Source organism: Panthera uncia, chromosome D2, assembly GCF_023721935.1.
Source record: "Panthera uncia isolate 11264 chromosome D2, Puncia_PCG_1.0, whole genome shotgun sequence".
NCBI classification, from domain to species: domain Eukaryota; kingdom Metazoa; phylum Chordata; class Mammalia; order Carnivora; family Felidae; genus Panthera; species Panthera uncia.
The window spans coordinates 55,405,227-55,433,070 of record NC_064818.1 but is presented as its reverse complement, the minus strand read 5'-3'; the positions used below and the strand labels follow the sequence as shown (position 1 = coordinate 55,433,070).

The 27,844-nt window shown below is 51.4% G+C and overlaps 1 protein-coding gene across 6 annotated transcripts; it reads left to right on the top strand.

Moving 5' to 3' along the window:
• Positions 1-24: 24 nt before the first annotated feature.
• On the top strand, positions 25-27,844 carry PYROXD2 (pyridine nucleotide-disulphide oxidoreductase domain 2). 6 transcript variants are annotated; one of them, XR_007460769.1, is made up of 16 exons: positions 25-1,529; positions 5,849-5,868; positions 8,410-8,503; positions 8,588-8,661; positions 13,696-13,851; positions 16,240-16,393; positions 17,226-17,287; positions 17,384-17,481; positions 19,301-19,442; positions 19,847-19,981; positions 21,258-21,330; positions 21,593-21,749; positions 24,205-24,359; positions 25,073-25,179; positions 26,208-26,314; positions 26,454-26,762. XR_007460769.1 is itself a non-coding variant. In XM_049645553.1 (16 exons), the coding sequence occupies exons 1-16, from the start codon at positions 1,403-1,405 to the stop codon at positions 27,630-27,632; spliced, it is 1,746 nt and encodes a 581-aa protein (XP_049501510.1). In that variant the 5' UTR covers positions 25-1,402; the 3' UTR covers positions 27,633-27,844. The 6 variants fall into 6 exon arrangements, 3 of the variants coding, with proteins under 3 accessions (XP_049501510.1, XP_049501511.1, XP_049501512.1); XR_007460770.1 differs by having other exon boundaries at positions 26,670-26,752; XM_049645553.1 differs by lacking the exon at positions 26,208-26,314 and adding an exon at positions 27,562-27,844 and having other exon boundaries at positions 26,670-26,790.

The window sequence follows — 27,844 nt, the reverse complement described above, 5'->3', positions numbered from 1 at the left end:
GTTTAATGTAATGTAATGTAATGTAATGGGGTGGACATCCTGCGTCAGATTTCAGCAGAGATTCACACATGGTGTAAACCTGGAGTGTCAGGGTGTCTCAGTCACAAGTAGAAGGTTCCACAGAAAGCTCTCCCACTCAGATGCACCTTCTCCTCAAATTCTCCCAATTTTAAGATGCATTTCTTTATTTTTTTTTTTAATTTTTTTAACCTTTATTTATTTTTGAGACAGAGAGAGACAGAGCATGAATGGGGGAGGGGCAGAGAGAGAGGGAGACACAGAATCGGAAGCAGGCTCCAGGCTCTGAGCCACCAGCCCAGAGCCCGACGCGGGGCTCGAACTCATGGACCGCGAGATCCTGACCTGAGCCGAAGTCGGACGCTTAACCGACTGAGCCACCCAGGCGCCCCTTAAGATGCATTTCTAATAGTGGGTTTCTAGAATACTGACAGATGTCATAGCAGTACAGACACTCAACTCCTACAGTGCTTTTTTCCTACCGTAGAGAGGTGGCCTGCTAGCCAATGGGCAGAGAACAAAGGAGCACCTGATACAAGCCAGGCCAGAGGGTAGCAAGGAAGGGTGTTAGCTGAAGATCTTTGCAGATGTGATCTTTAATCCTTGAGGATTTGGGGAAATGGGAAAGGTGCCAAAAGACAGAAGACAGATGACCAGGCCTTCAAAAGAAAAAGGTGAACCCCCATCCCTTACAAGCTTCTGAGGCGGCCTGTTGAGCGCAGGGTGCTCAAGTGTCTGGGAGAGAACACGCAGCTCTCGGGGGGACCCCAGCGACAGATGTGGCCCTCATTGTACTGAGGCTCTGGTCACGGAGACCCTGTGGGGTTGCCTGGGCCTGCGGTGGGTGTCGAGCCCCTCACCATCCTGCAGGCGGAAGGCTGTGGCCCTAGAGCAGTCTCACAGCACGTCCTCTGGACTTGTTCCCCAGCAAATCCCAGACATTAAACCCCTTAATGAGAAGCAGGACAGTGCTGGGGAGGGGACCCTGCCAGCACACTCTCTGCCTGCATGACCTCCCCGGTCCCTTCTCTGAGCCTCAGTGTCCCTGGTCCATAAAATGGGGGTTCTAGGGTTTCCGTGAGAGGCTGGGGACTGTGGTCGGCACAGCCCCCCGCACATGGGAGCCCTAGAGTTAACCGCACAGTGCCTGCTCTACGTTTTGGAGGTGGCACAACTTCTGCCCGGTGAACGGGTGACCTCCCGAGACTCTGCCCTGCATGGACTCTGCAGGCTGCATGTCCTCCAAGTAGTCCTGGCCCAGAGCCAAGTACGGCAGCTGGACTGCAGCTCCTCCTCTCTTCCTGTTCTCTCCCTGCCCCTCCCCCTGCCCAGGCAGCACAGAAAGCTGATTGTAAGCAAATTCCTGGCCTAGTACTGGGCAGAAATGGCTGCAAGTGGCCGAGGACTCAGCCGGGTCATAGGTGCCTCTTCTTGCCCTGCTTGGAGAGGAGCTCATTGGGAAGCCAGAGGACGCCTAAAGCCTGAGTACGATGCCGTGGTGATAGGAGCAGGTAACCAGGATGTGCTGGAGCTGAGGGGCAGGAAGGCGGCCCTGCTCAGAGCCCGGGGGGTGGGGGAATGGAGTTGGGGGGGTGCACTCCCAAGCCCCACCCCTCCCTCTCCTCCGTCCACAGGATGACCAGGGTTTGGGCCAGAACAGAGTCGGGGGGCAGGGCGGGGGTGGAAAGCCCACTTAGTCTTCGAGCAGGCACCAAGGTTGTGGGGCTGGCTCTGCCATCAACTTGCTGTGTGGTCTGGGGCATATTCTTGCCCTCTCTGGGCTTTGGTGTTCCCTTCTAGAATGACCAGAGAAGAATAGGTGAGCGCAGGGGTTTCCATGTATCTCCTGCAAAATTAGCCCCTTGGCACCACATTCTTAGAAAGCGTATGGTACACAAGGATTGGAAAGAAAGAGCCTTGGGATAACAGACCCATGAAATCCAGTCATACCAAGTGCCCTGACTTCTGGTCGCCACCACTTCACCAGTAAGACCATGTATCCCCCAAGGAAACTGGAAGGTTCTATAAAGGAGGGTTAGGGAAAAATAGAAATGAGTCGCATGTCTGCAGAGGCTAACAGCCCCTGCTGTCTTTCTTGCACATCTGCTGCACTTCGCTGACCCCCAGGCTACAGAGTGATTCTGACACGTGACTGTGAGGGCGTGAGGGCGTGGGGCTGGGAGAAGGTTACCTTTGCTCAGATCCTTCCATTCACACTCCCTGGGGGCCTCTTCTGGCATTCTCTCCCACTGGGCTTAGACAGACAATGGCAGGATTGAAAGAAGATGTTCGTTACACAGTTTTAAAGCTGCATCCTGTTCTGACATCTCTTCATTTTTGTATGTTCTAAGAGCAGTCATGGCCAGTTAATGTTTTTAACGGTCGCCTCTCCAGGGAAAAATGTGTGCAAATATATATACGTAAGTTTAGTATAAATATTGAAATGAAAGAAGCATAGCACACGATTTTACAAATAAGATCCGCAATACTCTAAATTCCAGGTGGCCAACTGGCTCTCCCCAAATTTCTGGGATTTTTGCTACACTTAGCAACCTTCTGGTTCCTACTGACAAATAAGGCTAGTGCCCAAGGGAATGTTTGACCTTTTGATTGACTTCAAAGAGTAGAAGCGAAGCAAAGCAACAAAGGTACATCTGAACTTCACTTGTTCCATGACGGGAGAGACTTCGCTCAAACAGATCATGTTTTTCCCGTTCTGGGAGAATACTTTCTTAATTCTTTGTGCTTTTTCACAATGGAACAGCCAGGGACACAGCACATGGTTGGGTTTCATCTGCATTGTTAGTGTTTTCTCCATTGCTTTCATAACTCTAACCATCAACAAAGCAATACATGGAGCCACGATATGTAATGTTCACTGACTTTCATGGTGCAAATACTCCCACCATGGCCTTCTTCAAATTACCACGGTGACGCGGTTGCATGTGAATTTGGAAAAGAGTCGCAGCAGCCCACTGTGACACAGCGCAGCCTGCTGATGGCTGCTCAGAGGTAAAAAACCACAAGAGCATAGGTAATTGTGACACATAGTAATATGATGTAGGGAAGTTGACAAGTTTTGCGTATGTATTACCTTTGTTTATAATTTATTTCACCATAAGTTTATATAATTTAAATTGTAGCAATGGCTGTGTTTGACAACTGTCACAAACCTCCTGGCTGGGGGAAGCCAGCTGTAGACCTAACTGGGTGCAGTAAATGGCACTGCGCCCCCCCCCCCCCACTCCCTTTCTGCCCTTGGTGACGGCACACCCCTCCTGCCTTCTGGCAGGGACAGTTGACTCCAGGTCACCAGATGCCAGAGTGAATTGCCCACATGTGTGTGAGTCTCAGGTGTGAGTTTTTGCTTGACATTGTTTAATTGCTACGCATAAAGGGAAGCCCCATTTAAGGGCTTTTGGGGACCAAGTAAGGAACAGAGTGGCCATCTTCCGAGAGAAGGGTTATCTCTGCTCCCTGAGGTCACACCACTACCTGGGAGCCACCTTGAAGATGACCCTGATTAGTCACTTGACTAAATATGGCTAAGAGTGACCCAAGGAGCTTGTTAAAATGCAGTTCCTGGCCTTGCCCCTGGTGATTAGGATTCAATGAAAGTCAGCACATCTGACCAGAATTTGGAGTGGGCCTGACGCGGGCGGCTGCAGGCCACATTTGAAAGTCTGAGTCCAGAGCAGCTTCCCTCACAAGCCCCACGTGCCTGGCTATCTATGGATCCCTGGAGTCAGGCTGGAGGTTATCAGAGCCTGTAGCTTAAGACCCCCTCACAGGGGAAGGAGAGGTCACCAGAAGCCACAGGAGGGCCCAGGCAGGACTGGGGATGGACTAGTGGAGGAAAGAGGGTCCTGGGCTGATGGGATCTTGACCTTTGTCATTTGAGGTCTGTTTGTGCACCTATGGGCTAACATGTGATGACTGAACTGGACCGAGTTGGCTGGAAGCTTTTATTCAGTTTCTGAGATTTATGATCAGCACTACTCAAGAGACAAATAGCTACCATTTATTGTGGGCCTGCCCAAGGTCAGGTGCTTTACATATATTATTGGTTTTTCTCCCTCCAACACTGCAAGAAGCCCAAAGCTCATGGCAGGTCAGAGTGACTCTCCGAGGGCCATGTTCTGTAAATAGCAGAAACCAGGTTGAGCCCAGGACAGTCTGCCTTCAATTTGATGTATATATTAGAAAGCAGGACTTTTCAAACTGCAGGTTGCAACCCATTCATGAATCCCATCCAGCATATTTTTTAAACCTTAATAAGAAACTTTTCAAAATATATAAAAACAGTATGTTAACTGGTCTTTCCAAATGAAATATAATCAAATGGATCTTCACATGCTTATCACGTGGATGAGTTGATATTGTTCATGAAGCTTTTGTCTGTTAAATACATTTCTAGGTGGGTTATGTACCAAGTCACAGTGTAAAAAGTACTTCCTCCTGTGGCTCATGGTCAAAGGGAGTTGAAAAGCTCTGTTTTAGAGGTTCCTTTAATGGAAGAGAAGTTGGCTCAATGACTTCTCAAATTCTGGGAGTCTCTGTGTGGAAAATGTAAAACAAAATCAGCTCAGCCATGAAGAAATCCATCATGTGGGTCATTGCTGCCTCCTATTTATGGATGTTTGTCAAATTAATGGCTGAACATTTTATTTGAGTGAACGCCGGGTTCAGGTTGGTGCTCAGAGAACATAGTCTTCTACTGACATCCCTGAAGACTCAGAGTGACCTTCTGTCACCAAGGAGGAATGTGTGCCAAGTGTTCCAGACAAGGCCTGTCCCCACTACTTGAAAACAACCAGGGCCTGTTCTCTGCCCGACAAGGGATTCTTCATCAGCAGCTCCACGTTATCCTGAAAGTGAGGGAAGAAGAGGCCCTCCCACCCCACCGGCTGTGCTTGGCTCTGATGGCCACATCAGAATGACCTGGGGGCTTGTGAGAAATCCATCCCAGGGCCCCGCCTTCGCCCTGCTGAGCTGACTCTGGGGAGAGGTTCTCAGGTGGTCCTGAAGCTTCTCGAAACAGGAGAAGCACTTGCTACCAGGGGGGCCTGGTGTGCAACATGGGATCCCAAGTCAAGTTTAGGGCTCCTAACCCAGGGGCAGCCCTCCTAAGATCTTTGGAAAGAAACTTAAACATGTAAAATAGCAAAGTTCACCCAATCAGCTGGCACTCCGTAAGCTATGTTCAGTTACTTCATTTTGAACTGTTCCCATCTTACCCCAGGAATGTTGGTGGTTGACAAAGACAAAGTCATGTGACTAAAGCCTTCCGGGGCACTACAGTGAACCATGCTTGGGGAGAACAAGCCACGTTGGACAGCAGCCATCCACATGCCCAGCACGCACCTGGACGGCCGGTGATTCCACACCAGACAAGGAGGGCTTGTCTGCCTAGCAGCATACCAGCCACGCTCCCCTTCTGTCCCTGCCACGGAAACCGTGACTCTCCCTCACCAGTCCCTTGCTCATCCCCAGGTGCTGGGAAGCCCAGCAATGCGAGGCTTCGTGAGATAGCTTTTGTCTGATGACTGTGGATTTCTCCTCACCCCTCACTCCAGTGTGGAGCCACTGGCCAGGCCAGGGTGACGGGACATTTTTCGAGCCAGGACAAGAACCAGGGTTTTCTGACTCCCCACAGACCAGGTGTTTTATGGCATCAAGCTAGATGCTGTTGCAACATCCAACTCTCTGCTACGTCCCCAGGATCTTCACGAGCATGGGGACAGGGATGGGTGACCACGTTCCTCAGGTATATGTCTGTCTGCTTGCTGACCACTGCTGCTCTCCTCCTCTTTCCCTTGTCTCATTGCAGGACACAATGGGCTGGTGGCTGTGAGTACCTCCCCCTCTGCCCCACTTCATGACCCCTGGACATGAGGTTGTCGCCGGAATGTGAGGAAGCAGGCAGGGTGTGGGCCACGGGAGACATGGGGAGGCCGGCTAGCCTCCTCTCCAGGGCACTGATCGGTGGCTGTCAAATGGATTTCTTTGGTAGTTAAGGAGAGTATCAGAGGCTCTCTTTCCTATCCTCTCCATAACATATGTGCATTTCCCCCATGACTTTGGGAGAGTCAGGGAGCTTTCAGAAACAAGATGATGAAGAGGTGGGAGCATATGTAACTGACATAGGCTGGGAGACATGTCAGAGCCTGGGGAGCTGAGGCCTGGTGGGTGGGGCCCTCTGACTACAGATGAGGGGGCGGTCCTTGTGTATATAGTCCCTGTGCTGCACAGCTGGGTCTCTGCCATGTGTCACCCTGAAGTACCCAGCAGCCACACAGCCCCAGGTATACCCTGGAGACAGCGAGGAAGCCAGGCTAGCAGAGGAGGCAGGGCCCTGCCCCAACACCACTGGCTTCTAGGTCCAAAGCTGAGCCAGGTCAGGGCTATCCTGAGGCTGTGCTTCTCAAACTCTGGTCCCTGTACCCTAGAAAGCTAAAGTGTGTGCTAGAGGTGTTCACAAGACAAGCACGGTACATCCTCCTGAAGCAGAGGCTGCTCTAGAATATCCATACAGGAGGACTTCGCAATGCTGGGGAGAGGGGGCCGTGAGACTTGCGTGAAATCTTCATCCTTTTCCCTGACATATTAGTTTTACTTGAACGTTTTACAGGGAGTGCTATGTAACTCAACTGATCAGTAATTTAAAACATTGATTTTATGTTAATATGAACACAGGCGCATCCCCCAGCTCTGCCACTTTCTATCTGTGAAGGTCAAGGCAAGTCATTTAGGCTATCTCAACCACCGTAAAAGAATAAAAATGCCCAGTCTCAGAGTTGCCATAAAGCCAGCAAGTGACGTGCCTTAAGGACCAGCCACACAAAGCCTCACAGATGGGGACTCTTTGTTATTGGAGGTTCCTAGCCCAAGGGAGGTTGGTGTCAGTGCCCTCTAGCCGAAGACCCACCCAGACGCAGCCCTGCCATTCAGGGAGTTGGGTGGTGACTGGCTTCAGGGTGGGGGTGGGGGCGGGAGGCAGCTCAGGAGGAGGGGGTTAAGAAGAGCCTATTCTAGGATATGAACTCTGGTTGGATGATCTGGGGGGCAAAAGAGGGGTTTGCTCTACACTGGATACTGTCAGAGCAGGAATGCCCCTGCGACTAGCATCTCGATAAATCTTATCTATGGGGAGAGGGACCAGTAGGAGGAGAGGATAACTGGTAAGGAAGCAGCAACCACTAATTTTGGCCAAGAGAGGGGGCGGTGTTGGGTATCTTGTGGGTGACCCAGAGCCCTTGTTTTATGTTTGTACTCAGACAAAATTGTGAGATGGGCTTGTTCTGTCCCATTTATCATGGTCTCAGTCTGAGGTTGTCATTCTGTGAGGCTGCTCAAGTGTGATGGGAGAGTATGGTTTACGGCCAAGGGCCAGGCGGCTTCCCAATGCCAGAGTGGCTTTTTTTCTTCCACACTGAGATGTGTCAGGAGTATAGATCCTGAGTCCAGACCATCTGGGTTCAATTCCCAACACCTCTACTCTGTGAGCCTGAGGCAAGCTACCTCCTTTGGGCTCAGTTTCCTCATCTGTGAAATGGGGAGAATCATAGCGCCCGCCCCTAGGGTTGTGAGGTGGATTAAATGGGGTGATGCACTCACAGGGTCTGGCACAGAGTCATTGCCAAGTAAACTTTTAAAAACAAGCTTTCTGAGTTACACCGTTTCTGTCGTTATCTTGGCAGGGATGGTAGTGGGAGGACCAGCAGTGCAGGTCTGTAGACTCAGGTCCAGTTCAGTTTAACAGATACTTATTGATTTCCCACTAAGTGCTAGGAAAAATTAATAAAATCCCTGCAATATTTGTCCCCTCGCCCCCCAAATAAAGCTGTGCTGTAACTGTAGCTTCCTCTCTTGGGCACGTGCTGTGTGTCAGGGATCAGTGCGTGAAGCAGGCCAAGGGGGTGTTACCATCATCAGGCCCGTGTTTGCACTGGAGGAAACAGGCCAGATGGATTAGGTGCTGAGGCTGCTCCAGCAAAAAGAGGAAGTAGAGTTTGGCGGTCTAGCTTGGTGCTCACTGGGCAAGCTCACGCGCTGCCTCTGTGCTTCTGAGGAGGCATGAGGCTTGCCCTCACCTAGAGGAGATGGGCACCCTGAGCGGGCTTGGGCAGGGTGCAGTGTGACTTCCCAGAGCTACCCAGGCCATGCGGGAGGGAAGGTCACCTTCAGCTGGGACATGGAGGGGCAGGACCAGTCGTGTTGCATCTTGCAAGACATCTGGGAAAGTGCGAATTTACGGAGGAAGCAAGGGGAATGGCATCCCCAGAAGCGGGAACAGCATGAGCCTAGGGGTAGCACGCTGGCCCTGTAGCGAGGACCCTGAGCTGGCAGGTAGGCCCCAGTGATGAAGGGAAGACCCTGTGTACCCCCCAGGCGGCGTACCTGCAGAGACTGGGGGTGAACACGGCAGTCTTTGAGAGACGCCCAGTGATTGGAGGTGCAGCTGTCACTGAGGAGATCATCCCAGGTGAGCCCTGAGAGGTGGTGTGGGGGTGGCAGAGGGCGACCAGTGGTGACCACCGGTGACTGTCTTTATCGGATTCCATTTCAGGGTTTAAGTTCTCCCGAGCATCCTACCTCCTCAGCCTGCTGAGGCCACAGATTTACATCGACCTGGAGCTGAAGGTAGAACTGCCCCCCCCCGCCCCCCCCCCCAGTTCTACCCATGGCCTGATGGTGGGGGAGGGCCGGTTCCAGCTTCCCCACCTGGGGTGAAGCCTCCCTATTTTGCACCCACGTGGTTCCCTGCACCTAGGGTCTCTCTTCTATCCAAGGGTTTGTCTACCCACATGCTCTCCTTGGTGCATTCCCGCAGATGGGTTTTGTCTAGCCTACCCAGTGCCTTAAAAATGGGAAATTTCACATAAAACTTGGACATCTTTTGAAGAACAAGCCTTGTGAACACCAGGCCCATGTTTCTGCATGCAACACTGGCTGGTGCCTTGCACGGGACTGGGGTTCCAGCTCTGCCCGGCCCCATCACCTCCTGGCATGTCACCTGGCCCTCGCTGGGTACCTGCCTGAACCCCTGGGCCTCTGACAAGAGCCCGATTTCTTCCCTCATTAATCTTTAGATCCTGTTACTATTCTCAGTCTCTTGAGCAGGAAGTTGGACCCCAGGGATTTTCAGTTCCTCTGGCTCCTGGGCTGCTTTGAGGGGTCCTGAGAACGCTGACTGGCCCCTAGATGACTCCTCTTAGTCAGCTTAACCTTGGGCCACAGGCTGACCCAGCTCTGCCCCTGTCCTTGCAGATCACTGCCTCTTTTGTAAACTCGGTCCCCGCATTTCTGGAGCCCACTTAGCTTCTCCCTGCTTGTGCCTGGGTCACCACTACTCAGGGAAAAGGATTCCGTGTATCATCCATACAAGAAGCTGTGAGCACTTTAGCATCAACTTTGCTCTAAATTGAAAGTTTGAAATTTATAATAAGATCTTCAACCACTGTTGCCTACTTAGAGAGAGAAATCACGGCCAACCAGGCAGGACCGGATGAAATCTAGCCAAGGCCTGGGAAAGGGTCTCTGGTCCGCAGTCCACACCAGATTAGTGCTGAAGGCAACGTGCAAATGCACGCATTATACATAGTGGCAGATGTGGCTGCGGATGGGGGCTGTGGGTAGACCCTTCTTTTGAAAAATGTAACTTCTGAAAACTCAGGATGACAGAATGGAAATTTCCACGAGTGTTCTCTTTATAGAAGTTACTCATTTGAAAATGTTTTCTGTCATAGGGTTCCTTTAACTAGAAACTCCCAAGTGAATTGAGTGTATGACTTGACCCCTAACCTTAGGCTGCATTAATAGGAACGTGGTGCCCAAATCATGGGACAGAACAGTCCTGCTTCGTGATGCACAGAATTAATCCCGGACGGAGCCTGGAGCACCTTATTGACCAGGACACTGGCAACCTGGAAGGCGTCTACAACAGGGCAACTGAAGTCGTTCTAGGAATGTCCTCTTTCCAGACAACAATAAAGAACAGTTTAATTACCAGTGTCACAACCTGGGCTACAAGCTCTAATGCTCTATCAATTGGGCTGCACCTGTGAGACAAGAATTGTTTTAGTGTTCCCGTTTTATGACGAGGGAACCGAGGTGCTGGGAGGTTAAGTTCACACACTGGGAAATGACAGAATTTGCATCAGGTCTACCTGCCTCCTTCTCCCTGTTCTTGAGGTCCAATGTGCCGCCACAGGCATCCTGATAGCGATCCTGCACGTTACAGTTTGCAAAGGACAAGGTCACAGGCAGGAGCTCTCCAGGTGGGGTCTGGGCAGAAGACAGGGCTGAGCTCACACACCCTGGGACCTAACAGTTTTGAATCCCTGCTTGATGGTTTTATCAGCTGCCTCCCAGCGCCCCGTCTTTCTCATCTGTAAGGTGGGGATGGTGATAGTACCTACATGGTGAGGCTATTGTGGTGGTTTTAATAGGTTCGCTCATCATTAGTGCAGTGCCTGGGGCATGGTTAGTGCTCAATAATTGTCAGCTAGCACTATAACTCCCATGTAGCAGCTGAGAAAACTGAGGCCGCAGAAAAGGCAGCCGACCCGGGGACCCGGGCCGGCCACTGCCTATCAGACCTGGCCACTACAGGCCTGTCCCCGGTTAAACTAAGCCCTCACCTAAAGTGTGAGGCTAGCCTTTCGTGCCACTGCGTCTCTTCCATCCTTGAGCCAGAGGATGGTTTACCCCACCCACTCGGGGCCTCAATGGGGCCTGCGTTCTGGATCTTAGTTTCCCCAGCTGTCAACAAGAACATCAGATTGGATCACCTCCCGGGTCTATCCACTATCCTGGTTTGCTTTGATAGCCACCCCACATTAAGCAGTGGAATCCAGGCTGGGAGGGCTGAGTTCTGCCCTGGGGGTCTTTTCTCCCGCGTCAGCCAGGGGCTGCTCTTCCTGGGCCAGCCTTGACCTCATTCAAGTGGCAACCCCTTGTCCTCCCTCCCCTCTCTCTCTGTTCTTCCGGGTCTCAACCAGATCAGTGTGCTCCCACTTTGCTCCCTGGAAACCTGATGCAAGGCTCTCAAACTTTCAGGTCTGTCAGAACAATGTGGGAAACTGATGGGACCCTGGGGGACCTTGATTTGAGGGCTGATTCTGCAGGACTATGCTGGGGCCCGGGAACCACACCCTTTAGATCTCCCTTACCTCTGGTCCCTCATATACACCTTGTCCCTTCCTAGCGATTTCCACCCGGGGTGCTATGCATGCTGAGAACACTTGTGGGGAAATCAGAAGAAGGGCTTTGTTTTTATAAGAGAACTGCACGATCTGAACCAATCTAATGGTGATTCAACATCCCTCTTCTGATTCTGACAGCACATAATTAAAGCCATCAAGAATGGCAAAGGTTCAACTGATGAGAAAGTCCTGAGTCAGACAAAAAAAAAAAATCATATTCAATTAGTTCTACTTGAAATAACTCTTGGGTCCCTTATCTGGGGTGGGTTATTGATTCATTCATTCAGTAAACGTTTCTGAGCCCCTTCCCTGTGTCCCGTACTGGGAGAAGCCCTTGGGGACACTGTGGTGAATGGGGGCAGCAAGGCTTCTGCCTTAGGAAGGGAACTTCAAGTAGAGGTAGGTGTTGCCTAAAGAAAGGAAAACAAGACAATATGGTAGTGAAGGACCAGAAGTCCAGCCTGGACTGGCAACCAGGAAAACTTCCCTGAGGAGGTGACATTTGAACTGACATGTGGATGCTAAGAAGTCACCAGCCTTGTGGTCACCTGAGCAGAGAATGTTCCAGTCAGAGGGAAGTAGAGGTGGACAGGCCCAAGGCAGAAGAAAGTAGACCGTGATGGCAGAGGGGCAGCTGAGGGTGTGGGAGAGGGGGTCCGGATCAGTTGACATAGGGCCTTGTAGGCTGTGAAGGAGGGACTGCATTTTATTCTGAGTGCCATGGGCAGAAGAAGTGGAGGGATGGAGTTTATGACTTCATGAAAGGTCAGTCCACCTGCTGGGTGGTGTGGAATGTGGTAGAAGCGGCTGTGGTCTCAAGGAGATGGGTGAGGCGGTGGCTGTGGTAGTTCACAAGATGGTGGCTTGGGCTGAGGGGCAGTGGAGATGGAGAGAAGTAGACAATGTCTGGAGACTCGGCCAGTGAGACTTGGTGACTGTTGGGATGAGGGGAAAGGAAAAGGAGAAACTAAGGATGCTTCCTGGGTGAGAAAGACTAACCTGAGAGAAACCAACCTGAAATTTTCTCCAGCTTGGATCAAACACATTTCCCCATGTTGGTGTTAGAAAGGACTCTGGAGGTCTTCCAACCCAAACCCCTACCAAACCTTTGGACTCCCCTCCACAGAATGCTCTCCCCATGGCGATCCCACCATCTGGAATATCTCTGGCTTAGGGAAATGTCAGCTGTAATTGTTGGAGAGGGCTTTTTTGGTTTCCTTGTGTTTTCCAGAACTTCTACTCAGATCTTGTTTCTGTCTCTGGACATGTACCTGGTCTGCAACATGGCATTCAATTTATTCAGTCAACAGAATACGTATTGATTGCACTATATCTAGGTGCTAAGGATATAGCACTGAGAAAAGAAACTATGCCCTTGAGCTCATAGAGCTGACATTACACTTGGGGGAGACTGAGTAACTAAGTATGCAGTTAGCCAGGGGGCAGTAAGTGCTTCAAAGACAAATAAAGCAAGACGAGGGGGCAGAAAGTGCTGGGCTGGTAAGGGACGCCTTGCTGCTCAGGTGACATGTGAACAGAGCAGTCAGAGAGGAGAGGGAGCTGGCCAAGGATCTGGGAAGAAGTCTCTAGGTGCCGAATTCATCAGGTTAAACACATTAAATACGTACAGCTTTTGGTATGTCACTCATACCTCAATAAAGTGGTTTCAGAAAAAAAGAAGTCTTTAGTTGGAATAGTAAGTCTTATTTGTGGGGCCAGCTCAGGCCCCTTGTGTTTTATCTGTACCTCCATTGAAGAAGTAGATGTGCTCTTGGAAAGTTCTGTTTGCCAGTCAAATATTTGTTCAGTCAAATCATATTTTAAATGCATCAAGGGAACTTCCATTTAAAGTGACCCTGGAGTAAATGAGTCTGCAAAGTAAATAAAATTTTTTGATGTGAATAATTTATCTACCTCGTAAGTATGGATTTTCACATAACCATTGCTTTATTGTGTCTTTCTAAATTTTAATTATTTATTTCTGAAGTGGGGGCAGTTATAGACTAGTGCTGAGAGTCAGAGCTTTGGAGTCACAGAGATGTGGTTTTGAAACCCAGATCCACCTCCCAAGGTGACCTTGGACAAGTTATGTCACTGCCCTGTGCCTCTGTTGTTGTATTCGTAAAGTGAGGACAATGTACTTAGAGTTGTTGTGAGGTGATCATTGTAAACCTTAGTACAGTCCTTGGCACAGGGTAGCTTGGTGTGGTGTGGTATAGTGTGGTGTGGGATTGTGTGATGTAGCGTGGCATGGTGTGGTATGACATGTTGTGGTATGGCGTGGCCTGCCAAAGAGTGCCTGGGCAAGCACGCTTTTTATGCACTTACATTAGAAAATGTAAGAACCAGTGCCACATGCCTCGGGGAACTGTTTGCAGAGACCTAAATTGTTGCGAACCCAATCAGAGAAGGGTCAAGGGCAGAGGCCACAGATCCCTTAAAATGTTGCTTTGCTATGTGTGTTCTGCAGAAACACGGGCTGAGGCTTCATCTTCGGAACCCCTACTCCTTCACCCCAATGCTGGAAGAGGGCACAGGGAACAAGGTCCCCAGGTCCCTTCTTCTGGGCACAGACATGGCGGAAAACCAGAAGCAGATTGCCCAGTTCTCGCGGAGAGATGCGCAGGTAGGGAAAGGGACTGGCAACGGGTCTCCTCCTCCCTTGCCAGCCTGGAGGTGGCTCCTGAAAGGAATTGGGCCTCATCGGAGTCATCCTAGAGCATGTCGTCCAAAGGCCACGAGGGCTGGGACAGGCCACCCCACCTGCCCTAGGAGGGCTCCGGTCTGTGGTAGCCTCTGATCCGAGCACTTCAGAGAGAAGGGAATGGAAGACAGTGATTAAGGCCGGTGGACACTGGAGACCCTCAAACCTATGAGGCCACTGTTCAGGTGGTCTCTGCTGGCTGAATTTCAAAAGGGAATCCACCGGTATGTACTTCTACTACGGTGCTTTCCATCTTTCCTGCTTACTAGAACTTCAGGTGGTTATCAATATTAAAGTCCATGAAAGCCAAAAAAGAGGAATGAAGGGAGGATCAGAGACAATTATGGATAGAATGAATTGGATCAGGAATTTAGGACAAGAGATTTGTAATATTCATTCGATCTGGCATTAATCCCCAGGCAGCCCAAGGCAAGAAATTGTCCAGGATGGCATGCCGGTCTGCTGGAAGGAGGGACATAGGTCTGATGGAGAATGCATAGCTTTCCCTTGGGATTGCATTATAAGGAATTTGTTGGGTACCTTCATGTATATGAGTCATTGAATAATCTTTTTTTTTTAATGTTTATTTATTGTTGAGAGAGAGAGGAGGGGAGGGGCAGAGAGAGAGGGAGAGACAGAATCCAAAGCAGGCTCCAGGCTCTGAGCTGTGAACACAGATCCCAATGCAGGGCTCGAACTCACAAACGGTGAGATCATGACCTGAGCTGAGGTCAGATGCTTAACTGACTAAGCCACCCAGGTGCCCCTTGAGTCATTGAATAATCTTATGGGCCTGGTGTGACTGGTGTTGCAGATATAGATTCTTTAAATGGACATATTTTTGTACCAAGCCTAGACACAAGCTGAGGCATAGTATTAACTCATGTCTCAGTGAGGACAGTAAGGAGAACCTAGGTTAATACAATCCATGTGTGTTGCTTTTTGTACTCTATTGTTGAGTAAAACCAAGAGAACTGCAGACACACAGAATCTCTCTTCAGCCAGTGGTTTCTAAGCCTGGCCGATGAGCAGAATCACCTGGGGAGCTTGCTTTTTCAAAGTGCTTCTCTTTTGTGCAGCGGGTTGGGGACGCCTGCCTCCACCCTCTCCTCTAAACCCTGACCATCTCAGATGCACCAGAGAGGATTCAGGACAAGGCCACGTCCCCAGGCCTATAGGACAGTGGCTGAGGCCTTGCATGCTAGTGACCACAGGAACAGGAGGCAGAGGCCACATCCTGGGGTGGAAAGTAAGGAAACCGAATTCCGGTTTTATCTTTTCATGTTGTCACATTAAAGGCCTACTGTAGAGAAGGCTGCTAAGGTCATTTTTATCAAGACTTCTCAAATGTACTTCCACACAGAACTTTTCCTTCTGTAACCTTATTAAAATTCCATGGATATAGGGGCGCCTGGGTGGCGCAGTCGGTTAAGCGTCCGACTTCAGCCAGGTCACCATCTCGCGGTCCGTGAGTTCGAGCCCCGCGTCAGGCTCTGGGCTGATGGCTCGGAGCCTGGAGCCTGTTTCCGATTCTGTGTCTCCCTGTCTCTCTGCCCCTCCCCCGTTCATGCTCTGTCTCTCTCTGTCCCAAAAATAAATAAAAAACGTTGAAAAAAAAATTCCATGGATATATTCATGAGTATAGATGAACCAAAAAATTAAAAGGTGAGGGCTGAGGATTGAGACAGGGCCCTGGTGGCAGAGGCCTCCATCCCAGCTCCTGTCACCCACACAGTGAAGGAAGGGTGGGTGTCCTAACCACTCTGTTGAAATGGATTCTGAAAAAAAAGAGAAAGAGAGAAATGGACTCGGCTCGGGGGGGCTTGTGGGGCGATGGGGAGTAGGCTTCTGTTTCTGGATAGGACAAGAAGATGGAGGGGATTTGCAGGCCAGGAAACAATAGTCATCATGCTGGAATACAGGGGAAGGGATCTTTCTTTTACCAGTAATACACGGGAAGACAGGACTGAGAAGAGAAACTTTAAAGTGGTTTCACGGTTTATCACAGAAACCACATCCTAGGATACTTGCCAGTTTTCTGTGGCAGACAACTGGTCTTGGCCAGCATAACTCCTTGTCCCTGCCACCACCCTACTGGCTCATGTACTGCTCAGGATTTCTCCGACCTCCCCTAGCGCTGACATCAGCTCACAGACCCAGAACTGGGAGTAATTTGCCTGAGGAGTCACGGAGGCCTGGCTAGGAGCAGCAGGCCACATGGGGGCGGCATGGAGGGCAGAGCAGTGGGGCAATGTCCTTGTGGGATGGATTCTAAGCAATGGGGCCTTGACTCAGGGCTCTCTGTTCCAGGCCTTCCCCAAATATGAGGCATTCATGAATCGGTTGGCATTAGCCATAGACCCTCTGCTGGATGCAGCGCCGGTGGACGCGGAGGCCTTCCAGAGGGGTTCCCTGCTGCAAAGGCTCAAGTCGCTCTCCACCCTCAAACCCCTGCTGCAGGCAGGTAAGTCCAAAGTGCAGGCATCTGGGTATGATGAGTGACCTTTGGGGACTCGAGCCCATTTTCCCGATGATTGGACCAAAGCCTGAACCTTCTTCAGCCTGCCACCTGCCACCAATTAATAGGGGCTGTCCGGGTACTCTGGGGAGAAGGTTTTTGCCCAGCCCGCCCTAGAAACAGAGCCTGAGAAAAGGCTTATATGCAAATAGTTCACTTTGAAGGGTGACCCCAAGGAAAGGAGGAGTGAAACTGGAAAGATTTCCAGCGGGAGACGCTGCAGAGTTGCATGGACAAAGTGTGTGGATTCGGGGAGGAGTGAAGGACCGATCAGAGCCAATAGAATCTATCACAAATGCCAGAAGTAGACACTGCCTCTAGGATGACCAGTCCAAGAAGCTTCATGCGACGAAATGTATTAAGCAAGTGCTGTGTGCCAGACACTAAGCTAGGCACTGGGGCTACAACAGCTAAAGATCACGATCCGTGTCCTCAGAGCCCTTCTGCCCCGTGAGCCTCCGGCGTAGTGTGAATCAGCCTGAGAGCAATGGCCTGGCCAAGCTGGCTGCCTCCCAGGGTATGGGCCTTACAGAGTTCAAAGTAAGGGAATAAGGTACAAGTTAACATTTTCCCAAAAATAATTCTAACAGCTAAAATGTATTAAGTGCCTATGAACTTGCAAATGCTTTACATATGTCACTCAGTCCTCACAGTAGCTCCTGGGATATGAAATATTACTCCCATTTTACAGATAAAGAGGTAGGAGCAGAGATATCACGGATTGGACTGACTCTTTCTTGCCTATCTCAGCCTATGCGTTATGGGTCTTCTCTTTTAGGTCGTGTGCTGGGAGCCCAGCTGCCCCAGTATTACCAGGTCCTCACAGCTCCAATTACAAAGGTGAGGGGCTTCCCAGCCTCAGGCTAGACCCCACATTGAGGGGGACTGTCCTCCCCAGGTCCCTATGCCCTTCTCCCTGACATTTTGCTGTCCTAGGTGCTGGATCAGTGGTTTGAGTCCGAGCCTCTAAAAGCCACTCTGGCAACGGATGCTGTGATTGGAGCCATGACAAGTCCCCACACTCCGGGGAGTGGGTGAGTGTGGGGTGTGGTGGTGAGGGGTGCAGCGAGAGCAGAGTGAATCCCCCACAAGTGCTAACAGCTGCTATTACCGCTCACCGAGCTCTCTGGGTGAGCCGGGCACGAAGCCAAGCTCCCATCTAACCCTCAGAGCAACATCTGAGAGCCGTGGCTCAGAGAAGGGGCAGGTCTTGCCTGAAGTCACACAGCTAGTGGTTGCAGAACTGATTTCCAGCCCACATTGTCTGACCCTCCAAAATCCTCCTTCTTAGCCACTACTCCTTACTGTTTCAGCGAGAAAAACCTCTCTCCCACTGGTATATCTCAACATGAACAACTTCCCACTCTCCTCCTCCTCCCCCACTTCCTCCTTCTTTTGTCTCTCTCTCCCTTTCACTCCTTCTCTGTCTCTCTTTTTATCTCTTCTCCTCCCACAAAGTCCCATTAGCCCTCCCCCACACACACAAAGTTCCTTTCCGTGGGTTCCAAGACACTCACACACACACACACACACACACACACTCACACACACACACCTTGGTGAGGGTGGAACACTATAGGTGGGGGCTGTGTTGACAGCCTGATCCAAGAGGGGGCAGGCAGACACAGAGAAGTCTGTACCTATGGGATGAGTTAATGGCCACTTGTAGGAGCAGGAACGGAGGGTGTGTGGGGTGTGTGTGTGTGCGTTTGTATGTGTGTGTGTGTGTGTGTGTGTGTGTATGTGTCTTGGGATAGAGGATACTGCCAAGTGTTGGGCCATTTCTGGTGTATCACAAGATGCAGCTAGAAGCTGCATCAACGTGGCTTTTCTCTCAAAAGATGAGAACCACCCTTGGAAGTGGTTTTTCAACACACATTAAGCCAGCTCTGAATTCCCCAGGGCCATGGAAGAAGGGGGTTGGCAGCGGTTGCCATACTTTGGCCAACTCTGTGATCCACCAGCCAATTTGGATGTTCCAGCTGGTGCCTTCTGTCCTTTTCTCTGTAGGTCTCCAGGAGGCCTAGCTACTGCCCAGTTTATGAAGTGTGCCTTTAAGTAATTTGTTTCTTCATTAATTCTTTCAGTCAATATTGATGGAGCACTTTCCTGTGCCAGGACCTGGGGCCAGGTAGTGAATGGAGCTGAAATCCTAATAGGAGAGGTAGACACAGAGCAGATGATGATACCGGAGTTCTGTGAGGGTTAGGATGGGGGTAAAGCAGGGAAACAATGTTGTCCAGGGTCAGAGAAGGTCTCCAGGAGGAAGGCATGTTTAATCTGAGACTCTCAGGACAGGAGGAATTAGGTAAACAAACACGAGGGAGGAAGGGGCCTTGAAGCTGCCAGAACAGCATGTGCAGACACTGGGGGCTGAGCACAGATGATGCGGGGGTTTGCTTTGGCAGGAGTGCGGACCGCAACAGGGAGCATGGTGAGAGAGGAGGCTGGAGCCCCGGAGGTCATTTTCAGAGACTGGCAATGACCCTGAGAGCAACACCAAGCCAGTGAAGGCATCAAAGGAGAGAAGTGACAGGACTCAGCTAGGTTTTGAGATTGGGCTCCAAGCCTGCAGGAAAGAAAGGGTGGGAGAAAGTGGTCCAACTAGAAGAACATCAGTGCAGCAGTTTAGGGATGAGAGGAGAGGCCTGGATCAGGGAAAAGGCCTCAGGGAGCAAGAACTGGAAAGTTCTTTGGGAGGCAGGGTTGATGGCACCTGATGGCATGCAGGCAGTGCCCATTCAAAGGTTGTTGGGAAAGGCAGTACAGGGGGAGGGAGAGGCTAATGACACCAGAAAGAAAGGTCTATTTGCACCTAAGCTCTGGGATTAAATCCCAGTGGTCTGTCCTCAGGTATGTGCTGCTACATCACGTGATGGGGGGCCTGGAGGGGATGCAAGGGGCCTGGGGCTATGTCCAGGGTGGCATGGGTGCCCTCTCTGATGCCATCACCAGCTCAGCCACTGCACATGGAGCAAGTGTCTTCACTGAAAAGGTGAATGTCCCCCTACCCCTTACCCTGATTATTTGCAAGGATCTCAGTATAGAACCAAATGTCAAATTCAGAAGGTCCTCCTTTAACTGAGGCACAACGTGGGGCTTGGAATCAAGGGGCTGAATTTATGTAGCCTGTTAATGGCTGGGCAACTGTCAACCAGGCCCCCGTTCTTCGGACCACCCCCTTTGAATTCTCTGGCCCCTAACCCCGTTTGGGCTGAGCCTTTCCATTAGAGTGAGTGGGCTAAGTCTTCATCACTTTGCTGCAGAGCCCAGCAGGGTGGCTTCAGGCTGCGGAAGCTGGCAGTGCCCCAGAGCAGCACAGACAATGGAAATCCTCCAAGATCCAACTGTATTTTTCTTCCTGGGGGGTTTCTGGGGCCTCACTCTGGTGGGCTCTAGGCAGTGGCCAAAGTGCAGGTGAGCAGCGAAGGGCGCGTCCAAGGAGCGGTGCTGCAAGACGGCTCGGAGGTGAGGAGTAAGGTGGTGCTGTCCAACGCATCTCCACAGGTCACCTTCCTGAAGCTGACACCACAGGTAAGGCCTGAGGGTGGAGGCAAGCTGTCCGCCAACATGGGGGGTGTTGGTCAAGGGAGCCAGGACTGCATGAGGATGGGAGATGTAAGTGCCAGGTATCTGCACTGGGGGAAGCCATCTCTTCCTTACCCAACAGGCAGGTAGCAAACAGGGAAGAAGCCTCACGGGTGGGAAGGAAGGTCCGAAGGAATGAGATGACCTAGGCCATGCAGCTGGCGATTGGCAGAGCCGGAGCTAGAACCCGGGTCTGACTTTTAATCCAGAGTTACCCTACTACCCTGATTCCCCCTCTAGCCAATGCTAATTCCAGCATCTGTGTCAATTATCTATGGCCATATGGATGCTCAGCTTGTGGGCATATATTAAGAATACTGATTTAGCACACAGAACTGGAGAATTCAGTTGAACTTGGCTGAGTTCAGCCGATCTGGGCTTGCTCATGCACCTTCCATCAGCTGTGGGTCAACTAGTGGGTCCTGTTCATCTTGGCTGGCTTCGCTCATGTGCCCAGGTTGGCTGGCTGGGGCTAATCCAGGACGATTTCTGCTGGAATGACCAGATTGACTAGCTCTGCTCCATGTGTCCTTCATCCTCCAATGTAAGTCCAGGCATGTTCTCAGGGCCTGGCAGAGGACAAAAGTGAGCAAACTCATTCATGCAGGTGCTTTTCAGGCTTCTGTTTGCATCCTACTTTCTTACATGAACTTGTCACAAGCGCAGAATCACAGTAGGAGGATGTTACAGAGGTGTGTGTACCTAGGGAGGGGTGAGGATTGGGGGAAATTTTTGCAATTGATCACACCTTCCCTGTCACCAGAAGATATGATAATATGTATATGAGTATGGAGGTCCCAACCATTCTTGGGACTACCTGGGGGGGGGGGGACAAGATACCACTTTTTCTGAGTAATTCCACTAAGAAAATTCAACAAACATCTGTTCAAAAGCATCTTGTCAAGACAATTCTGAAATAACCAAGATTTACAAGAGCTTGGAGACCAGAGGAGAAAAGGGGCCTGTAGCCCACTGGCCATATCCAAAGCAGGAGCTGGTGTGGGCCATATACATTGCTCTGGCAGAGCTCAAAGGAAGAAGTGGTTAGTGTTAAGCTGGAGGGGATCCAGGCTGACTTCACAGAGGAGGTGCTTTGGCTGAGCTCTGAAGGATGGAGAGGATTTCTGGCAGTAGAGGTTGAGGGACCATCCTGAGCAAAGGAAGAAGGCAGCCCCTTGGGGCCTCAGCCATCCCCAGGCGTTTTCATGGAACCTTCTTCCAGGAATGGCTTCCTGAGGAGTTCGTGGACAGGATCTCCCGACTAGACACCCAGTCACCTGTTACCAAGATCAATGGTAAGAGGCACACCAGACTGCAGAGCTGTCTCTTCTGACATTACCTGAGTGAGAAATTTCCAAGTCTGGGAAGAACTGGCCTACATCATCACCTCTATTCTCTGCCCTCCAGCCTGCCCCCTAGTTTGAAGGTGAAACACTCTTTCATACTTTTTCTTTCCAGTCCATCACTTGGGTGAGCAGGGTGAAGGGTAGAAAAGGAGGATCCTGGGGTCTGAGGACATGGGCCTTTGGGCCCTCATCCTCCTCTTTGGTCCATCAGTGGCTGTCGACAGGCTGCCTGACTTCCTGGCGGCCCCCAATGCTCCCGGGGGCCAGCCACTCCCCCATCACCAGTGCTCCATCCACCTGAACTGTGAAGACACCCTCCTTCTCCACCGGGCCTTTGAAGATGCCATGGATGGCCTGCCTTCCCACAGGTGGGTGGCCGCTGGGCTTTGGTGTCCCCTGTTACAATCTTACACGCATGGGCCAGGTGAGGGGTGCGTGAGGGGTCTGTCTAGACATGGCAAGGATTGCCTCTTCCTCCTGGTGTTAAACATTCACAGTGTCTCAGAATCTGCCTAAACCCATACTTAAGTCCAAGGATAGGAAGTACATCTAGACAAGAAGCCTGTGGGCCAGGGCAGGTAAGGAGTAAAGAGTAGGACATGGTTCAGCCAAGTGTCACGTATTAGCAGGAGAGCAAAGGACTGCAGAGAAAACAGCACTGGCCTTGGAGAAGAATTGCAGAAAATGCTTTCTGGAAGAGAAGGGGTTTCTCTGATTTGGCAGCCCCATCAATGGGCACACACTCACCCGATTCCCCTGCTCCATATTCTCTTGTCTCTGATAAGATGCTTTCATAGAAAACTTCTAAAAAGCATTTCCTACCTCCCATCCCAGCTGTCTCTCCATCCTTCTGGGAACAGGCAGGGACCTTACAAGAGCAAGTATCTCTCCATACTGTCAACTTCCACCAAAGCCTGTTGAAAACCTTTTCTGGGCGGGACTCTATTGAGTACAGGTTGGGGGAATTGGAGGTCAGGCAGGGGCATGAAACGGACACAGAGCTTATCGTAAGGCAGGCACATAAATATTTATGGCATGAGGTAAAGAGGACAAGTGCCCTGAGAGAAGGGTAAAAGGCAATGCCCATTTATTCATTCATAAATATTTTGGAGCCCCTACTCTGTAACAGGCTTAGTCCAGGAACCTGGGCACAGAGCAGCAAGCAGAGTCAACATGGCCTCTGCCCTCAGGTCACTGACCTTCTGTTGTGGAAGACAAGACAATCAACAAACATGCACTGATAATATGGAGAAAAATAGGTCAGAAGAAGGGAGGATTTGCTAGCCTTTATAAGAAGGTCAGGAAAGAAAGGCATCTCTGATAGCGTGGCACCAGAGACCCAAAAAATTGAGAATAAAAATCTTATCAATATCTGAGGGAAAACACCCAGGTAGAGGGCAAGTCAGGTGCAAAGGCCCTGGGGCAGGAATGGAGTGGTGTGTTGCAGACACAGGGATGTGACCAGAGAGGCCAGAGGAAGAGAACCTGGGAGTGAAGGGAGGAGTGGGGGGGTGGTCCCAGAGCTACGGCTGCTGTATCCTGCTGGGCCCTGGAAGCTACTCCTGGCTTTTACTCCAGGAAAGTTTGTGCAGAGCCTGACTTACATTTTGGAAAGACCCCTCTGGCCACTGTTTGGAGAAAAAAAGGCATCTGTTGCAATTGGTTACTATTGCAGAATCCAAGAGACAGAGGACTGTGGCCCAGACCAGGGTAGGGGTGGTGGAAGTGACAAGAAGTAGCCAGATAGGGGTACCTGGGTGGCTCAGTCAGTTAAGTGTCCAATTTCGGCTCAGGTCATGATCTCATGGTTCGTGGGTTTGAGCCCCGCGTCGGGCTCTGTGCTGACAGCTCAGAGCCTGGAGCCTGGTTCAGATTCTGTGTCTCCCTCTTTCTCTGCCCCTCCCCCACTCATGCTCTGTCTCTCTCTCAAAAATTAATAAAACATTAAAAAAATTTTTAAAAACAACAACAGCAAAAGAAGTAGCCAGATACTGGGTATTTGAAGGTGAAGCTGGCAGCATCTGCTGTTGGACAAAAGTCAGGTGTGAGCAAGAAAGAGGAGCCGCTAAACGATGGTGTTTGTCTTTACGAAGAAGGGGGATCTGGTGTGTCTGGCTGGGGAGGAGCAGGCTTTAGGCATTCGGGTTTGGACAGGTTACTCTGGAGCTGCCTACTGGACATCCAGGTTCAGAAGACACATTGTAAATGAGGGATGCAGGGAAAAGGCCATTTCACGTGGCCTGAAGGTGGCCAGATGTGGAGATTAGAGGGAAAACGTGCCCCAAGGAGACGGGGCATTGTTAGCAGGGGAGGGGGTGGGAAACCGCTCAGGGTTCTGTCTGCTGGCCACAGCCCCGGAAGCTCTGATTTCCCCAGCCTGCTCAGGGAAAGGTGACCGGGGATGAAGTCCGGCTACCTGAGCACCTGCTGCCCTAGGCCTGGCCCCTTCCCTCCTTTGTTTGTGCTGCCCGCTGGGCCCCGGAGACCTGAGAGGCCTGGCAGAGCCCAGGCTGTAGTGGAGGAAGGTGGGGACAGGCACCCATTGGGGAAGGAGGCTAAAGGGGACCAGAGGCCCTGGGGCGGGGGGTGGGGAGGCTGGTGAGGGACTGGGAGATCCTCTGGAGCATTCTGGACTGTCCTGGGGGACACGGAGCCCGTGCAGGCAAGCAACCACCACAGCCTCGAAGAGACAGCGACCTTGGCACCAGGTTACCCCGGGCCTTCCTTCGTTATGTCCCTGGCACCTCAGAGAAGCTCCCAGCCCTTCCTTCAGGGCCACTGCTGTTCCTTGCCCCTGACCCTCTCTCCTCCCCCATGTGGCAGGCCTATGATTGAGCTCTGCATCCCTTCCTCGCTGGACCCTACCCTGGCTCCCCCCGGCTGCCATGTTGTCTCGCTCTTCACACAGTACACTCCCTACACGCTGGCTGGAGGCAAGGTGTGGGATGAGCAGGAGAGAAACGCTTATGCAGACAAAGGTAAAGAGGGCCAGACCGTCCTGACTCCAGAGTGACCGGTGGCCGTGCAGCCCCACTGGACCCCTCTCCTCCTATCTGCTCATTCAGGATTAACAATGCCAGGTCCTGCCCCCAAAGGGAGAGAAGAACCCAAGGGAACCCAAGTCAACACAAGGAGTGCCTGCTGGGGTCCGGCACTGGGCTAAGAAAGCCTGAAAGACACGATTCCTGTCCTTAACGTTACTCACAGTCCAGTCAGGATTTGGGGGGATGAATAGAGAAACCAGTCTTACAATACAACTTACTCTGTGAGTCAAAGAAGGAAGGTATGTGCCAGAGAGATAAGGAAGAGACATTTGAGCTGGGTTTTAAAGGAAGAATGGGAGTTGGCCAGGCAGCAATGGGCATTCCAAGTGAAGAAACAGCTTGAGCAGAGCAAGGAGGTGAAGAAAGCTTTGCATATACACGGGAGACAAGTAACTTTGTGTTTAGGGCTGGGATAAGCAGGTGGGAAAGTGGGGTGGACCCAGAGGCCTTTGTAATGAATTATTTACTTGCCCATGGACTGTTTATGTATTTTTTGCTTATTGAGATATAATTTGCATATGATAAAAATAGACCCATTTTAAGTGTGTAGTTTAATGAATTTTCATACATTTGCCAAGTTGTACAATCATGGCGTCTCCTCTTCTTCCTGCTCACACCATCTCGTTTCTCTGCTGTTCTGCAATCAGTGTTTGACTGCATCGAGGCCTACGCCCCTGGCTTCAAGGGCTCCGTGGTGGGCAGGGACATCCTCACACCGCCTGATCTGGAGAGAATTTTTGGGCTTCCTGGAGGGGTGAGTATAAGGCATCCCTCATCACATTCTTCTCCCTGCACCCCCACTCCCTGGCCTGCCCACTTGGTTTTATCTTGTCTCTCCACACCCAGCCCGTATTGAGAAGGGAGGACAGTGCAGAGACCACGGTGGAGAGGGGACAGAGAAGTGGTCAGACCTAGGGAGTGGGGAGGAGTAAGATCAGACAGGAGAGGCAGTGCCTGCTGAGAAAGTCACCAGGATGTCCCCTGTCTGGACATCCATGGCCACCTCTCCCATCTGGCTTTCTTCAGAGGGAGCTCCCCTCTTAAGGTAGCAGGTCCTTGGACTTTCCTCTCTGATTTATCAAAGCCTTGTTGAGACTGGAGGCAAAGGGACCAGTTAGGAGGCCAGGTCCATACTGCAGCCACCAGCTTCACGTGGCTCTTGGTGGTTTCAGTGGGTGAGGCCAAACTGAGGCGGGCTGTACACATAAAACACCCACCAGCCTGCAAAGGCTTAGGACAAAAAAAATGGAACACATCTCATTAATAATATTTGTATTGGTCACATGTTGAAGTGATAATGTTTTGGCTCTGTTAGGTCAAATAAAATATATTATTGACATTCATTTCACCATTTTCTTTTTAAACTTTAATGTGGCTCCTAGAAAATAAAAATTGCATATGTGGCTCATGTTATGTTTTTATTGGACAGCGCTGGTCCAGATCTAGAGTGCAGGAGGCCAGACGGTGGGAAGGGAACAGAGTGGATGGTTATGGGAGGCATAGGGCAGGCTGAACTGAGAAGTCTCAGTGTAATGTGGTCAGGGTGGAGGTGACGTGAAGGGTCCACCTGGAGGCCCAGGCGGGGAAGGTGAGGTCGCCCACCGAGGTGGGGAAGGTGGAAGAGAGCAGACTTGGGGGGTAGGGGAGGAGGAGCCCAGCTTGGGACATGCTGACGTGGTTAGCTGGAGGGACGTCCAGCAGGTGTGATCTTCTTGTCCAGACCCGCCCTGCAAGTTTGACCTTCCCCTTCCCCTTGCTCCCCCTGCCCCCACACCTTCCCAGCTGCTCGGACCCCAGCCAGGGGAGCAGGACCAAGCCTGAGTACCCTGTCCCTGTCTGCCATCCACTGTGACTCTGCTGGGGCTTGGACCCCTGGGACCCAGGCTCAGGTGGGTGTCTTGGCCAAGGAAACATGAGCCGGCTGCCAAAATAGGTCAAATCCTCCATTTTTCAAACAGACTGAGGAGGATTTGTAGTCCTCGGCAAACACTTAACATCTCCCTCTTCTTTCCCTCTCACACTCTGAAGGTGCTCATCACCTTTCTTTCCTCCTGAAAAATGCCTCTGGAAAACTCCATCCCCAGCCCAAGGACATGCAACTGTCCTCTCTCTCCCCTCCCCTTTCCAAGAAAACATGCTGGAAGGAAAAGAACCTTCCTTGGAGAAGGGGAGGGGAAGAAACCTGCAAAGGCCGGAAAGACCATAACACTCCTATGTCAACGACTGTGGCCCTGCCTCCCGCAGAACATATTCCACTGTGCCATGACCCTGGACCAGCTCTACTTTGCCCGCCCCGTGCCCCTGCACTCCAGCTACCGCTGTCCTCTCCAGGGCCTGTATCTCTGTGGCAGCGGTGCCCACCCTGGTGAGTGACGTGGGCCCTCTTCCCTGTGCGGGCTGTGGGGGCTGGCTGGACGGCAGAAGCTTGCTGACGGGGGAGAAGGGGGGCAGGGAGAGATGGAGGGGAGCAAGGAACTCCCATGAGAACAGGCCATCCCCCATATTGGGGATTCTCAGTGCACAGGAAACAGGTGGGAGGAGGGGACTCTGCCAGCTGGCCACACCCTCGGGGTAGCTCCCACCTCCTCCAAACGAGGTTTAAAAATTTGCCCCAGGGGCGGCTCTCCAAATGCCAACTTTGGTTGTGAAAGACCCGTGTCCCTGAATTCCCCCTCCAGATGTCAGACCTGTGAGAATTGGTAACATTACGTTTCTTAATTTAAAAATTCTTGCCTGCGTCCATTCCAAGCCTCGCTGACCTTGCCAGGGCTGCCATCCCCTGTGGACATGCCCCAGAGAGGTCTGAGCTTCCACCCCTTGCCCCTTGAACCTTTAGTCTGACGCTTTAGTTTCACGCCCAGAGGGTCTCCATCCAGTGCGTTGGCTTTCCAGACTGAGGGGGCAGGTGCTTGGACTGTGCACTGGGCCCCCTGCCCAGAGCTCTGAGCAGGAAGCCTGGAGGCGAGCCCAGAATCTGTCTTAATAGTCGTCCCAGTTCTGATGCTCACGTCCCCAGCACCGCCCTGCAGGTGCCCATGCTCTGCTTCCTTGCTGGCTTCCCCACGAGCTCTGGCCCCACCTGCTCCCTGGGGACGGTCGTGAGCACCGCTTAGGTTCACAGGAGACTCCCTTCCAGGAGGAGGCGTCATGGGAGCCGCGGGACGCAATGCAGCCCATGTCGTCTTCAGAGACCTCAAGAGCATGTGACCCTGAACCGACTCTGACCCAGGACAAAGAATCCACCCTTGAGATGTTAAGTCCCCCTTGGGTCAGTTTCCCAGGATACGGCAGACAAGCCCTCATGCTCAAGGCACTATTTTAGGAGAAACGTACAGGTTACATTTGATACTTGTTAACCTGGTACCCATGTCTTCATGAGTGAACCAGTTTTGTGTTATTAAAAACAATGTTTTAGGTAA

Excerpts from the sequence above, each read along its gene's own strand:
- PYROXD2 (XM_049645553.1), top strand. The coding sequence starts at position 1,403 with ATGGCTGCAAGTGGCCGAGGACTCAGCCGGGTCATAGGTGCCTCTTCT. Across the intron at positions 8,504-8,587 it reads CACTGAGGAGATCATCCCAG|GGTTTAAGTTCTCCCGAGCA; the intron begins GTGAGCCCTGAG and ends ATTCCATTTCAG. Across the intron at positions 21,750-24,204 it reads GATGGCCTGCCTTCCCACAG|GCCTATGATTGAGCTCTGCA; the intron begins GTGGGTGGCCGC and ends CCCATGTGGCAG.